Source organism: Natator depressus, chromosome 1 (assembly GCF_965152275.1).
Source record: "Natator depressus isolate rNatDep1 chromosome 1, rNatDep2.hap1, whole genome shotgun sequence".
NCBI lineage: Eukaryota > Metazoa > Chordata > Testudines > Cheloniidae > Natator > Natator depressus.
In genome coordinates, this window is record NC_134234.1 from 239635363 (window position 1) to 239647891 (window position 12529).

The window sequence follows — 12529 nt, forward strand, 5'->3', positions numbered from 1 at the left end:
GGACAGTTATTCCTAAAAAAAAAGTTAAATGGAACAATATATTGAAATCTAAATGTTAAAACCTCATGATTGTATATTAGAATTTTTTTGTTTAAATTTCATGCTGTTTGCTTGAATTATATTGCCTGGCAGGATGGGGATTAGCACAGCTCTGAGGGTCCCTTAAAATTCCACTCTGAGTTCTGTTTTGCAGGTGAATAGAGCAGCAAGACTGAGGATTAGTCAAGATTCCCTTTGGAGAAGACCAGCTCCATTCCTTAGTTAGGTGGAAGTGTGGTGCTGTTGAGTAGAGAGAGACATCTACACTACTCTTCAGACTGGAGCTGGAATTCTCCTCACACACACCTATATCCGTGCAGAACAGGAACACTCACTCCACATTCCTGAACACATACTTAATGCTATCTGTATCTTTTGCAGAGTGTGTATAGATGATAACTAACATTTCTTCCAGTGCAATAAGTAGTGACACCTAGTTGATCTTCTGACTAATATGAGTGGTGCTGATAGAGATTCCCGCTATGCTTCATGCCCCTGCAGCCTGGACTGGACTTTGCACATGTTACAACTGCTGTAGGATTTCATAGGGATGGGAGCAACGGTATTCTTTCAGACTGGTGTGCTTGGCTGAGTTCTATCACTTGGTAATTGGGATGTTTGCTGCTTGGGAGAATTGGAAAACAGTTGTATAGAATTTAACACAGATCATTGATCCATCTATTCTAGTTCCTTGTAAGAGCAAGCAATATCACCAGCATAATACACCTACCCCATGGAGCAAGGTAAATTCCTTCCTGAGCCCTTTGACTATCCTTTACATCCTGAAGCATGAGAGTTGAATACTCATCTTTTCCTGGAAGACTGCAATAAAGAAAAATGGGATGAGACAGGTGCAGGGGAGCTAATAGAGTGAAGAAACTAAAGCTGTCTGACTCTGCTATGCTTCTATTAAAGTACCGGTATACGGCAGCCGAATACCTGGCCATCCAGAATGCCCTGCGTCAGAGGCTGGGTCCGGAGTACATCAGCAGCCGGCAGGCTGGTGGAGGACAGAAGGTACAAACAAGTGTGTATGCAGAAACTTTGTGGGTGGGCAGTGGAAGACAGAGAATTCTTCACTATAAGAAACTGTCCCTAGCTCAGCCACTGATTTCTTGACACCTTTGGCAAGTCACTTAACTTCCTCCTTCAGTTTCTTCATCTTTTAAATGGAAATAATATTTACCTACTTCATAGGATGTTGGGCGGTAATAATTAATTGGTCAGTACTTTGAACATGTAAATCGCTATATAAATGCTATGTATTGTGAGTAAATTATTTGGGGTTTTTTTCCCCTTTCTCTTGTGTTTGCTAAATCTACCTCTCTCAGTTGTGCCATCTTCTTCTGGAGATTGGGCTTGGCAGGGAAAAGTTCTTTTTTCATTGTTTGCACACAGGCAGTCAAATGTTTCTTGAAATGAACAGTGTTTCTTAGTGCGGTACAGCTATGACTGTAAAGGATCTTTTAAAATTCACTCTTCCTCTTTTCAGGTTTGTTATATTGAGGGTCACAGGGTCATCAGTCTGGCCAATGAGATGTTTGGCTACAATGGCTGGGCTCATTCGGTCACTCAGCAGAATGTTGGTGAGTATCTTTTTCCAGGCTTTGAGAATTTATGTTCCTGTTGCTTCATACTGAGGGTCTGTAAAGTGGCAGAATGTGGTCCCTATTTGAGAAACCATCTTTCCTGTAACCTGTTCAGATGAAACAGCAGGAAACATGCCTTTAAAATGACAGTCCCTGTAAAAGATGCAGATGAAATTTTGGAGCCTACAGGCTCCTTGACAGTTAGGAGAAAGCAAAATGGAATAATGGTGAAACACCTGTGTTTCAGTATCTGTCCTGCATGTAAAGAAAACTCTGTTTATGTTCAGTAGCTCAACTTTGTGTAATGGCACTTCTGAGTTACTGAAAATGAGTTTATTCAGCTAAGTGGGGATGACTGAGCCAAAGCATTCCATCTGGACTCTTCCACCTGCTTAATGCTAGCAGCTCTGAGCAGTGTTCCCTCTAATTTTTCCTACGTGTGTGCAGAATTAATTTTGTTATGTGCACCAGTATGGAGGTGATGTGTGACACACAACAAAATCCATGTGGCGGGGGTGAGGCCAAGGGGTTCGGAGTGGAGGGGGGCGGCGGCTCGGGGCTGGGGCAGAAGGTTGGAGTGCGGGGGCATGAGAACTGGGAGTGCAGGCTCTGGGGTGGGCCAAGGATGAGGGGCTTGGGGCGGCGGGGGATGAGGGCTCCTGCTGTGGGTATGGGTTCTGGACTGCCCTGGGGCTACAGCACGGAGAGAGGACTCCCCCCAGCTCACTCTCTCTCCCCGCAGCAGCACCTGGGCTGGAGGGGAGAGGCACCTCTCCCCGCTGCAGCAGCTCTGGGGCTGGGGGAGAGGCATCTCTCCCTGCCGCAGCCCTGAGCACTTGCGCGGCGCTTAATAGGCGGCTGTGCAGCTTAGGGGGAACTTAGGCCCTGAGCCAACTGTCATGACCACACACAACTGCTACCTGCAACAAACATCTCAACTTATGCATCCCCCACTTCACCTATGGAACTTCCTGCAAAATACCTCCTTGTGACCAGCATCCAGGTCCTGAGACGCTCTTTGGGTAGTTGCTCATGTGTGTCCCCATATTTGGGGTACCTGTACCCAGGTGCACAAACTGAGAAAGTTTTGGCTAATAGTGCCTATTTGAGCCATGCACACACTCCTTGATGCTGTGCATTGAGCAGATGGCAGAAAGAAGACCCATCCTAACTGCCCTGAGTTCTTTCAGAACACTGCAGGAGCAGCAAGTTGAAACACTGTGGTATCCCCAGTGCTTTCTTCAGTCTATTCTCCTTTGAGCTTGTTAGGGTAGCCTTAGCTTTCAGTTAAGTTTGCACTCTTAATTGTTAGGAGGAACTATTGCAGGTTTGTTTGGGATCAGACTCCATTGGCCCTGACCCCTGTGTTCTTAAGGTCTGGTCAATTTTACATGGTTCAGGCCTAGTGGTCTCTCTTCATTTACCATTCATGTTGTGGCTGTTGCCAGTAAAAAGACTAGTTGTAGTCTCTCTGCATTGTGCGGTGTGACAATGGTGACCATGAGCATTGCTTTTAAATGCCTTAATAAAGGACAAAATCCATATTGATGCTTGGTCTGCATCATTTTCACCCCTCACACTAGAAAGAAGAAGGAGGGCCACCTCAAAGTTCATCTGTTGGGGAAGACACTTGAGGTTCATACAACAGAGTGCAGTACTGAAAGATCAGCACATTCACTTTGAAAGTCTAAGTATGGTGCAGGGATTACAGTGAGAAGCTCCTAACCTGCACCAACATTTCAGCCTGGTGATTGGAAGGTTGGTGCTCGCTTCCTCAGTAATGAATTCTGATAAGAAAGCCAGAGAGTTTTGACTTGGTGTTGCAAAGATCTGAGAAGCACATTGTTAGAAAAGTGTTGGTCTAGAGGATCTTCAACATTTAAGGGACTGGCATCCTGCTGGCACTAGATGTTTCTCATGACATTGAAATAGAGTGGGATCCTTTCATGTCACTCCATACTTTGATACACAGTGTCACTTGTTGATACTGAACCATAACAGATCTCAAGGGAAAGAATAGTTACTCAACCGTCCCTACAGTAACTAGAAAAAAGAAAAGGAGTACTTGTGGCACCTTAGAGACTAACCAGTTTATTTGAGCATGAGCTTTCGTGAGCTACAGCTCACTTCATCGGATGCATAGCATATCGTGCAGTTTCCACGATATGCTATGCATCCGATGAAGTGAGCTGTAGCTCACGAAAGCTCATGCTCAAATAAACTGGTTAGTCTCTAAGGTGCCACAAGTACTCCTTTTCTTTTTTCTTTTTACGAATACAGACTAACACGGCTGTTACTCTGAAACCTACAGTAACTGTGGTTTTTCGAGACGTGCTGGCCACATAGATTCCACCCTTGGCACATGAGATTGGATTATTTTGTGCCAGTGGTGTCCATTGAGGCCATGTTTACATTTTAGGGGCCCTCATTGCTCCCACCAAAGGGCAAAAAGGGTGGAGTGAGCCCAACTGCCCTTCAGTTTCTTCTTCAGTACAGAATCCTATAGGTGTGAGAATGAAGTAGCAGGGAGGCAGTGTGGGTTGTGTAATCTGTATGGACAACACATCTTGAAAAACCGCTGTTACTGTAGCTCAAGGAACCATGTGTTGTTTGTCAATTGTCTGCATGGATTCCACTCAGTGACTAACAAGAATGTTTCTGTTTCCTTGGAGGCGGGTATTAGGAGTCCTACATGAGTAGTCACTCCAGGATAGTCCTACAAAGACTGGCATCCGACCTGCCAGCCTGTACTAGGGAATAGTGACTAATATGTGGATCGAGCTCCATCTAGCTGCATTACATGTTTCAGATGTGGGAGCCTTCCTCAAACAGGCAACAAAGTCCAAGTGGAATGAGCTCTAATATGACTGAGTGGATCTTTCCTACCCTTACTCATAACAGGTTCTTAAGTACTCGGAAATCCATTCAGATAATGTCTGTATGAATAAATATTGCCACTTAACCCTGTCAGAAAATGCCAAAAATACCCTGGCTGTGTTCCTGAATGATCTTGTTCTGCCTAGGTAGAATGACAATGCTCTTTACACTGAGTGTGTGAATATTCTCCTCACTCAGGATAGAGTGACGTTTAGGAAGGAAAAGCAAGAAATGAATGGACTGGTTTATGTGGAACTCCGAGGGGACTTCGGATGAGATCTAAGAGTAACTGGTACACTATACGCAGGGGGCCCTGAATCTCTCCTATCTGATGTAATGGCCACAAGAAACGCACTACTCATTGACATGTGGTAAAGGGAGCAGGTTGCTGAGGACTCAAAAGGGGAATCGTGTACGTTGCTAGTACTATATTAAGGTCTCAGGAACAAGGGAGCTTCCCAACTGGGTGAAAAACATGCATGAGTCACTACAGGACTGGACACTACAGTGTGGCCCTGGATAGAATGGTGATGTTGAGATAGTCATAAAAATGGTAGAAATGCAGGGTTGGAAGGGATGTCAAGAAGTCTTCTAGTCCATCTCCCCACTCTGAGGCAAGATCAAATATACCTAGACCATCCCTGACAGGCTTTTGCCTGTTCTTAAAATCTTCTAATCACAGGGATTCCACAACCGCCCTGGGTAAACTATCCTTATAGTTAGAAAGTTTTTCCTAATATCTAACCTAAATCTCCCTTGCTGCCAGCTAAGCTAATTATTTCTTGTCCTACCCTTGGTGACTGTGAACAACAATTGATCACCATCCTCCTTGTAACACACTTATGTATTTGAAGACTGTCTCCACTCAGTCTTCTCTTCTCTTGGCTAAACAAGCCCGCTCCTTTCATCTTGTCTTTTCAACCTGTTCTCTAAACCAGTGGTTTTCAAACACTGGGTTGTGGTGGCTGTAGTCAGCACTGCCGACCGGGCTGCTAGAATTGCCATCAAAAGTGCTGCCCAGCTAAGACAGGCTAGTCCCTACCTCAGTGGTGGGCCGCCAGACTGTTTGTTTACATTTGTACGGCCGCCCACAGCTCCCAGTGGCCGCAGTTCGCCGTTCCTGGCCAGTGGAAGCTGTGGGAAGCAGCGCAGGTCTGGCCACCGCTTCCCGCCTGCCTCTGCACCCCGGCTGCGCCGCTGACTGGGAGCTGCCAGAGGTAAGCCCGTGCCCCAACCCCACACCCCAATCCCCTGCCCTAACGCTGAGCCCCCCCCAAACCTGCACCCCCAGCCCAGAGCCTGCACCCCCTGTCCCAGCCCTGAGCCACCCCCGAACCTGGAGTCCTCTCCTGTACCCCAAACCCCTCATTCCCAGCCCAGAGCCCTGACACCCTCTCACACCCCAACCACCTTCCCAGAGCCCCCTCACACACCCTAAATCCTTCATTCCTGGCCCCACCCTATGCCCCAGCCATGAGCCCCTCCCAAACCCCTCATCCCCCAGCTCCGTTAGGTTGTGGGCATCAACAATTTTCTTCAACTGGGTCTCCAGAAAAAAAGTTTGAAAACCACTGCTCTAAACCTTTTATCGGGTTTGTTGCTCTCCTCTGGACTCTCTCCAATCTGTCCGCAACTTTTTTTGAAAGCGTGAAGCCCAAAAGTGTGGCCACAGTACTCCAGCTGTGGCCTCACCAATGTCAGGTAGAGCGGAACAATTACCTCTTGTATTTTACCTACAACATTTCTGTTAATACATCCTACAATAACATTTGCCTTTTTCCACAACAGCATCATGTTTGACTCAGATTCAATTTGTGATCCATTATAGCCCCCAGATCCTTTTCTGCAATACTACTGCCTAACCACTTAGTCCCCAATTTGTAGTTGTGCATTTGCTTTTTTTCCTTTCTAAGTGCAGAGCTCTGCACTTATCTTTATTGAATTTCCTCTTGTTGATTTCAGACCAATTCTCCAATTTGTCAAGGTCTTTTTGAATTCTGATCCTGTCCTTCAATGTGCTCGCAACCCCTCTGTGATGGGGTGCGACTCACCACTGCGGCGCCTCCTGCTGGCTGTCCAGGGAATTAGCGCTGTGCCCTCTTCTGGTGGTGTCTCGCCTGCTGTCACCTCTGTTCCTGGACCCACATCGCTCCCAGGACTGTGGTGTCCTCTTCAATGACATTGCCCTCTGGTTGTGCCACACTCTGTTCCCCCCCGTTCCGGGGGTACCTGCAGTCTACTGTCCAGCCGGTGGCAAATTGGGGTCCATGGTCTAGCCGCTTCTTTCTGTGGCAAACTGCAGTTCATGGTCTAATTGCAGTCCGCTGTCTAGCCCCTTCCTTCAGTGGCTCCAGCACTCTCCTTGCCCTTGTGTCAGGACCTCAGTCTGCAGATCCTGCAGCCTGCCAGGAGCTGTCTTTAGTTTCCTGGGTCTCTGCCTGCAGCACTGCTCTGCCCAGGGTGCTTGCTGCCCTCCGCCTGCAAGGCAGCCAGTCCTCCACCCTTCTCAAGCTACAGGGAGTGACTGAAACTGCTCTGTTCTGCTGCCCTTCTTATATGGGCCAGCCTGGCCCTGATTAGCTGCTCCCATAAGCCTTTCTGTGATCAGCTGCCTCCCTAGGGCTGCTTTTAACCCCATTTCTGCCAATGTGGGGCAGATGCCCCATCAGACCCTCCCAGCTTGGTGTCATTTGCAAATTTTATAAATATATTCTCTACTCTATCATCCAAGTAATTAATTATAATATTGAATAGTACCTGACATAAGACCTATTCAGGATCCCTCTTGATGAATCCTCCCGTTTTGACAGCAAACCCTTGATAACTATTCTTTTAATATGTTTTTTCACCTGGTTCTGCACTCACGTTCTCTAGACCATATTTCCCCAGTTTTGTTAGAAGAATGTCATGTGTGACTGTGTCAAAAGTCTTACTAAAGTCCAGATATATCCTATTTACTGCTTTCTACCTATCCACTATGGTGGTTACCCTTTCAAAGAAGGAAAATTACATTGGTTTAGAATGATTTGTTCATGACAAGTCCATGTTGACTATTACTTAGTATTCTCTAGGTCAGTGGTATTCAATTACGTTGTCAGGGGCGGACAGCCAAAGCAATGTCCAAATCTTCCCAGGCCAAAGGGCTCCTCGGGTGTTTACTCTCCAGTGAAATCATGTTAATTCTTTTCATAGCTGGCAGGGATTGGCAATGTGTGGCAGCCATGCCAAAGACAGCATGTTGGCTGAATGGCACACAGACTGCTAGTGCAATCAGGGACATGTTCTGAGATGCACTGCAGTTTATTTTCCTTCTGTTTCGGTCATGCCTTGTATAGGTAAAGTCTGTTTATCCGAATTTCAGTTAACTGAAAATCCTGATTATCTGAATGAACAATGTCCGCCATGCTCATTTGGGGAATCAGGATTTTCAGTCCCAAGGGTGGAGAAAGGGAGTGGGGGTAGCTGCAGGAGACAGGGGCCTTCTTAGTACTGCTTGAGAGGGGGGAATAGGGAGAAAGAGGAGGGCAGTGGAGGAGACCTGGGAGAGCAGGGGGTGACTCCCCCAGACCACAAGAGCCCAGCCTATCCTGTCCCTGCACTGCCTGGCCCGTGCTAAAGCCATCATGATCATGCACCCAGGGTGCTGCCTTCATTTGCTCAGGACACTTGGTGTCATGGAAACACATACATCAACCCCAGTGTCTAAGGGATGAGGAAGGAAGGTACATCAGAGAGCCTGGCCTCAATCCCTTCAAGCAGAATGTGCAATACTTGGTATGGTGGTTTGTTGCAAACAGGTCTACTTTTGGGAATCCCAGTTTGCAAAAGATGCTCTGTAGGACTGAGTCTGAGAGAGGCCACTCATTATTGTTGAAAGAGTTCCTGCTGAGCTGGTCTGCCAGTGTGTTTTGAAAGCCAGAAAGGTGCAGAGCTACTGGTGTGACCTGGTGTATAATGCACCACTCTCATAAACGTATGGCTTCCTTGACAGAGTGGAGATGGTCTTGCTCTCCCTTGCCTGATACAGTGCATTGCTTTGCTATAATGTCAGCACTTGAATGATTGATTCCTGAAAAAGAGGCAGGAAATCCTTGCATGCCAGGCAGATCGCTGTGGGCTCTAGGATGTTATGTGGAAGCAGGCTTCCTGAGGGATCATAGTCCCTGAATTTGCATGTGATCCAGATGAGCCCCCATTCAAGAACAAAAGCATCTTTCACTGGAATCTTTGTAGATAGATGTATGGAGAAGGTTACTCCGTTGCATACCTGAAGATGATCTTTCCTCCATTTTAACAAAGAGAGGACTTCGTGGGAGAGTAATCATCATGTCCATGCAATGTCTGTTGGGTAGATGTATTCATTTCAATCACTCTTACATGGAGTGAAGATGGAGTTTGTCATGTCATGTGACATAAGTGAGATCATGTGACCTAGAAGCCTGAGACGTGTCCTCACTGCTGGTGTTGGATGAATTTGACACTGATTGACAAAGATTTGTTAACTTTTGGAATCTGTCCTGAGGACGATAGACTCCAGATCACTGAGAGCCTAACTGCTCCTGTGAACTCTATGCTTTGTGTCAGAATAGATTTCTCTCTCTTGACTTTGAGACCTAGCAAGGCTAAGAACTTTTGGATTGCTTAAACGGAGCTGATTGCCTGTTGTCAGGTATTTCTTAATTTAGCCAATCATTGAGATAAGGCTATACCAGGATTTCTTGTCTCCTTAGGTTAAGTGCACAACTGATAGACAATTTGGTGAAAACCCTCTGTGCCATAGAAAGACTCAAGCACGTGACTTTTTAATGGTCTTTTTAGCGGGGCCCTTACCCTTCTTTTTACCCTGGCCCTTCCCGCCAGCTGGTGGGGCTTCCCCAGAGTCGGAAGGAGCGACGGATGTGGCAGCAGCGAAGGTCACCCCAGTGTCCACCGCTGCCAGTGCCCCAGCGGGGGCAGTAGCAGGTGGTTCGGCTGCGGTGGCGGAGGTAGAGGCTCAGGGAGGCCGACAGGGCGGCAGGCGGGGGAGGGGCGGGGGGGTCTGCTGGAGGGGCCCTACCCGCCTTGTTCCCCGCCATAATGAGCAAGGGGGGAGGGGGAAAAACCAGAGAGAGGAGGGGAAAGGGGAAGCAGGTTGACCACTCCTCCCCGCTAGGCTGCAGGCAGGGGAGGAGGGTGCCAAAAGGAGCAGGCTGGACGGGGGAGCAATCAAGGGCTCGGGGTCAGTAGCGGGATGTTCCTAACAGGAACTTGAGGAATTTCCTGTGAGCTGAATGTATTGAGATATGAAAATAGGTATCTTGCAAATCAAGAGCCGTGAACCAATTTATAGCAACTAATGAACATAACTAACACTAAACTAAATTTCAGAGTAGCAGCCGTGTTAGTCTGTATTCGCAAAAAGAAAAGGAGGACTTGTGGCACCTTAGAAACTAACAAATTTATTTGACCATAAGCTTTCGTGAGCTACAGCTCACTTCATCGGATGCATTCAGTGGAAAACTAAATTGTAATAATCTAAGGTGAATCAAACAGTATGCAGGTGAAGTGGACACTGCCAAATGTCCCATCTTGCAGTCACAGCCAGTAAGATGGAATAGAGACTGTAGGGCCTGTTTTTCCCATTTATGCCTTTGGGTGGGCAGAGGGGTCACAGGCATCAGGTATGCGTGCAGCCCCAATGACACTGCTGGCTGAAATAATTTAATCTCATGTGCGTGGGACACACATGCACCAAGAGTGGCATCGGTGTGAACAATCACTCAACCTCCCTGCTATTGGATATTTAAGGATTGTGCTCAGAGTATCTTGTTGCCCAGAGTAGTCTGGCCCATCCTTTTCTAGAGGTGATCAGGTTCCTTCTGGTAGGAAGGAACCAAGTGGTGATTAGAGACACAGTCCCTTTCATACACTTGGGCTCAAGCAGTCAGTGAGTGAGCATTTGCTCATCTCCAACAGAAACTGCTACCCAGAAACTTCCAAGCTCATGTATAGCTTAAGAATCTGGGTGTGTACAGTCATTCTTCTCAAACTACAGTTACTGATAGTTAATGTCTCTAGTCCCATTTTACAGATGGAGAGGTTGAGGCACAAAAGCTTAAGTCACTTGCCTGCTGTCACACTGAAAACACACAATAGAGGATAGAGAGTCAGAACTCCTGGTTTAACCTGTTGTGGATTGTAATATAAATGGTGGGTCAGGCAAGGCGGCTGATCTGAAAGACTCAAAGACACTGGAAGTTTATCCTAATACAGGAGATGGATTAGTTCAGCTGGGACTGTTATCATTACTGTGCTACTAGTCTCTTTAGGCTTGATTGAAACTTACATGCACAACTGCATGCTTAATTCATACCTACAAGATAAGCCATTGCATATACAAGTCACCAGTTATACATTTAACAAATGATTTGTTTGTGTAACTCCTGTAATAGTGCACTCAGATTATCAAATCAGGACATGCTTTTATTAAGGTCAGTCTGTTAAAACTGTCCTTTTTTTCTGGGGGAAAAAGTTTAATTTGTAAATCCATACTCAGTATGAAAGACGGGCACACCAAAATGAAGCTTCAAAAACATGGATCTGGAGCCCCTTTTCTTAAAGAGAGATGCTGTGGAGTGACCAGCCAATCAGAATAGAGAAACTTGGTATTTCTCCAGTGGTATTGATTTTTCTAGTTGCCTGAGAAGGGTTTTAAAACTTTTCCCCACAACCTCACACCAGGTACTTTTGCAAAGAAGTTCTAGGTGGTTCACATGCAGGGCATACCCATACTGTGGGCACTGTAGCAGCACAGGGGCGGCACTGCAACTATGCCTCTGTAGGGTCGTCGCACAGAGGCATCCTACATCATTTGAAGGGGTTTTTGAAGAATTCTTCTGTCGACATAGCCATGTGTACGCAGGGGGTGTAACTGTGGTGCACAGGGCACGGTAGGTAGGTTGATCTAAATTTTATGTGTAGACCAGGGCTTAGTTTTTAAGCTTCCTAGGAAGATGAACATGAGACAGAAATTTCACCCTGTGATATACTGTTTGGGTCTCCATTATAACTCCATCTCCTTCCTGCTCTTCCCAGATTTTGTTGATCTCAACAATGGCAAATTCTATGTGGGAGTTTGTGCATTTGTAAAAGTCCAACTCAAGGTAAATGGATATATTTTTGTTTGCTCCATCTGTTGGTGAACTGCTCGTTGCTTAAGAACCATGAATGACACTACTACTGTGTGTGTGGAGCGGACTGCAACACACCATGTTACTGTGTCCAACCAAACAGTTCTGTGGGCCCCTGGAAAGCTGATCTTACTACGGAATAAATACACTCAATTCACACAATCCACATGAGATGTAGTCTTATAATCGGGTGCGTGAAGGCAAAAGTCCCTGCATTTTTTTTAACTCACCCCACAGGATGGGTCGTACCATGAAGATGTGGGTTACGGAGTGAGTGAGGGCCTGAAGTCTAAGGCATTGTCCCTAGAAAAGGCAAGGAAAGAAGCAGTGACGGATGGACTGAAGAGGGCACTCAAGTAAGTGGAGAACCAGTATGTTGCCCTTCTACTTGCACATTTCCACAAGTGGTGTGAGAATAAAACGTTAAATTCTCAGTCATGGCAAGCTCTCTTGTCCCTCAGGTGCTTTGGAAATGCTCTTGGGAACTGCATTCTGGACAAAGACTACCTGCGATCAGTGAATAAACTTCCTCGTCAGGTGCGATATGGGGGGCTTTGAGTAATTTAGTTTGCCAGGAACCCTTAGTAGGTCATTGGTTCCATCCCCCTGTATCGAGAGGGATGGAAACCATAATATTTAAACCATACTTGCTAGCCGTGTGTGTGAATGTGTTCAGTGACAATGATTCCACAGCCTCCGCTGGCTGCTAGTTAGGTTGTCTGAACTGTTCTTTGTAAAAGATTTTCCCAGTAGTTCATCAAAATAATGCCATTCTGAAGCTTAAGCCCATTGCTGTTTCTCTCTCTCCAGTCTTGTTTACTCTGTTCTAGTCAGGTTGTCATACTATTCCCATCA

The 12529-nt window shown here is 46.4% G+C and overlaps 1 protein-coding gene across 8 annotated transcripts in view; it reads left to right on the forward strand.

The window, feature by feature from the left end:
• RAD52 (RAD52 homolog, DNA repair protein) overlaps positions 1–12529 on the forward strand; it is a 51444-nt gene that overhangs the window by 18376 nt on the left and 20539 nt on the right. For 6 of the 8 annotated variants that reach the window (XR_012636238.1, XM_074939062.1, XM_074939055.1 and 3 more), the window contains 5 exons: positions 955–1056; positions 1532–1625; positions 11580–11647; positions 11912–12030; positions 12136–12211. Coding sequence is in view for 7 of the 8 variants with exons in the window: in XM_074939062.1 (XP_074795163.1) it covers positions 955–1056; positions 1532–1625; positions 11580–11647; positions 11912–12030; positions 12136–12211 (459 nt within the window). In the remaining variant the exon portion in view is untranslated. The remainder of the gene's footprint in view (positions 1–954; positions 1057–1531; positions 1626–11579; positions 11648–11911; positions 12031–12135; positions 12212–12529) is intronic. The other 2 variants (XM_074939078.1, XM_074939071.1) reach the window with 1 other exon arrangement.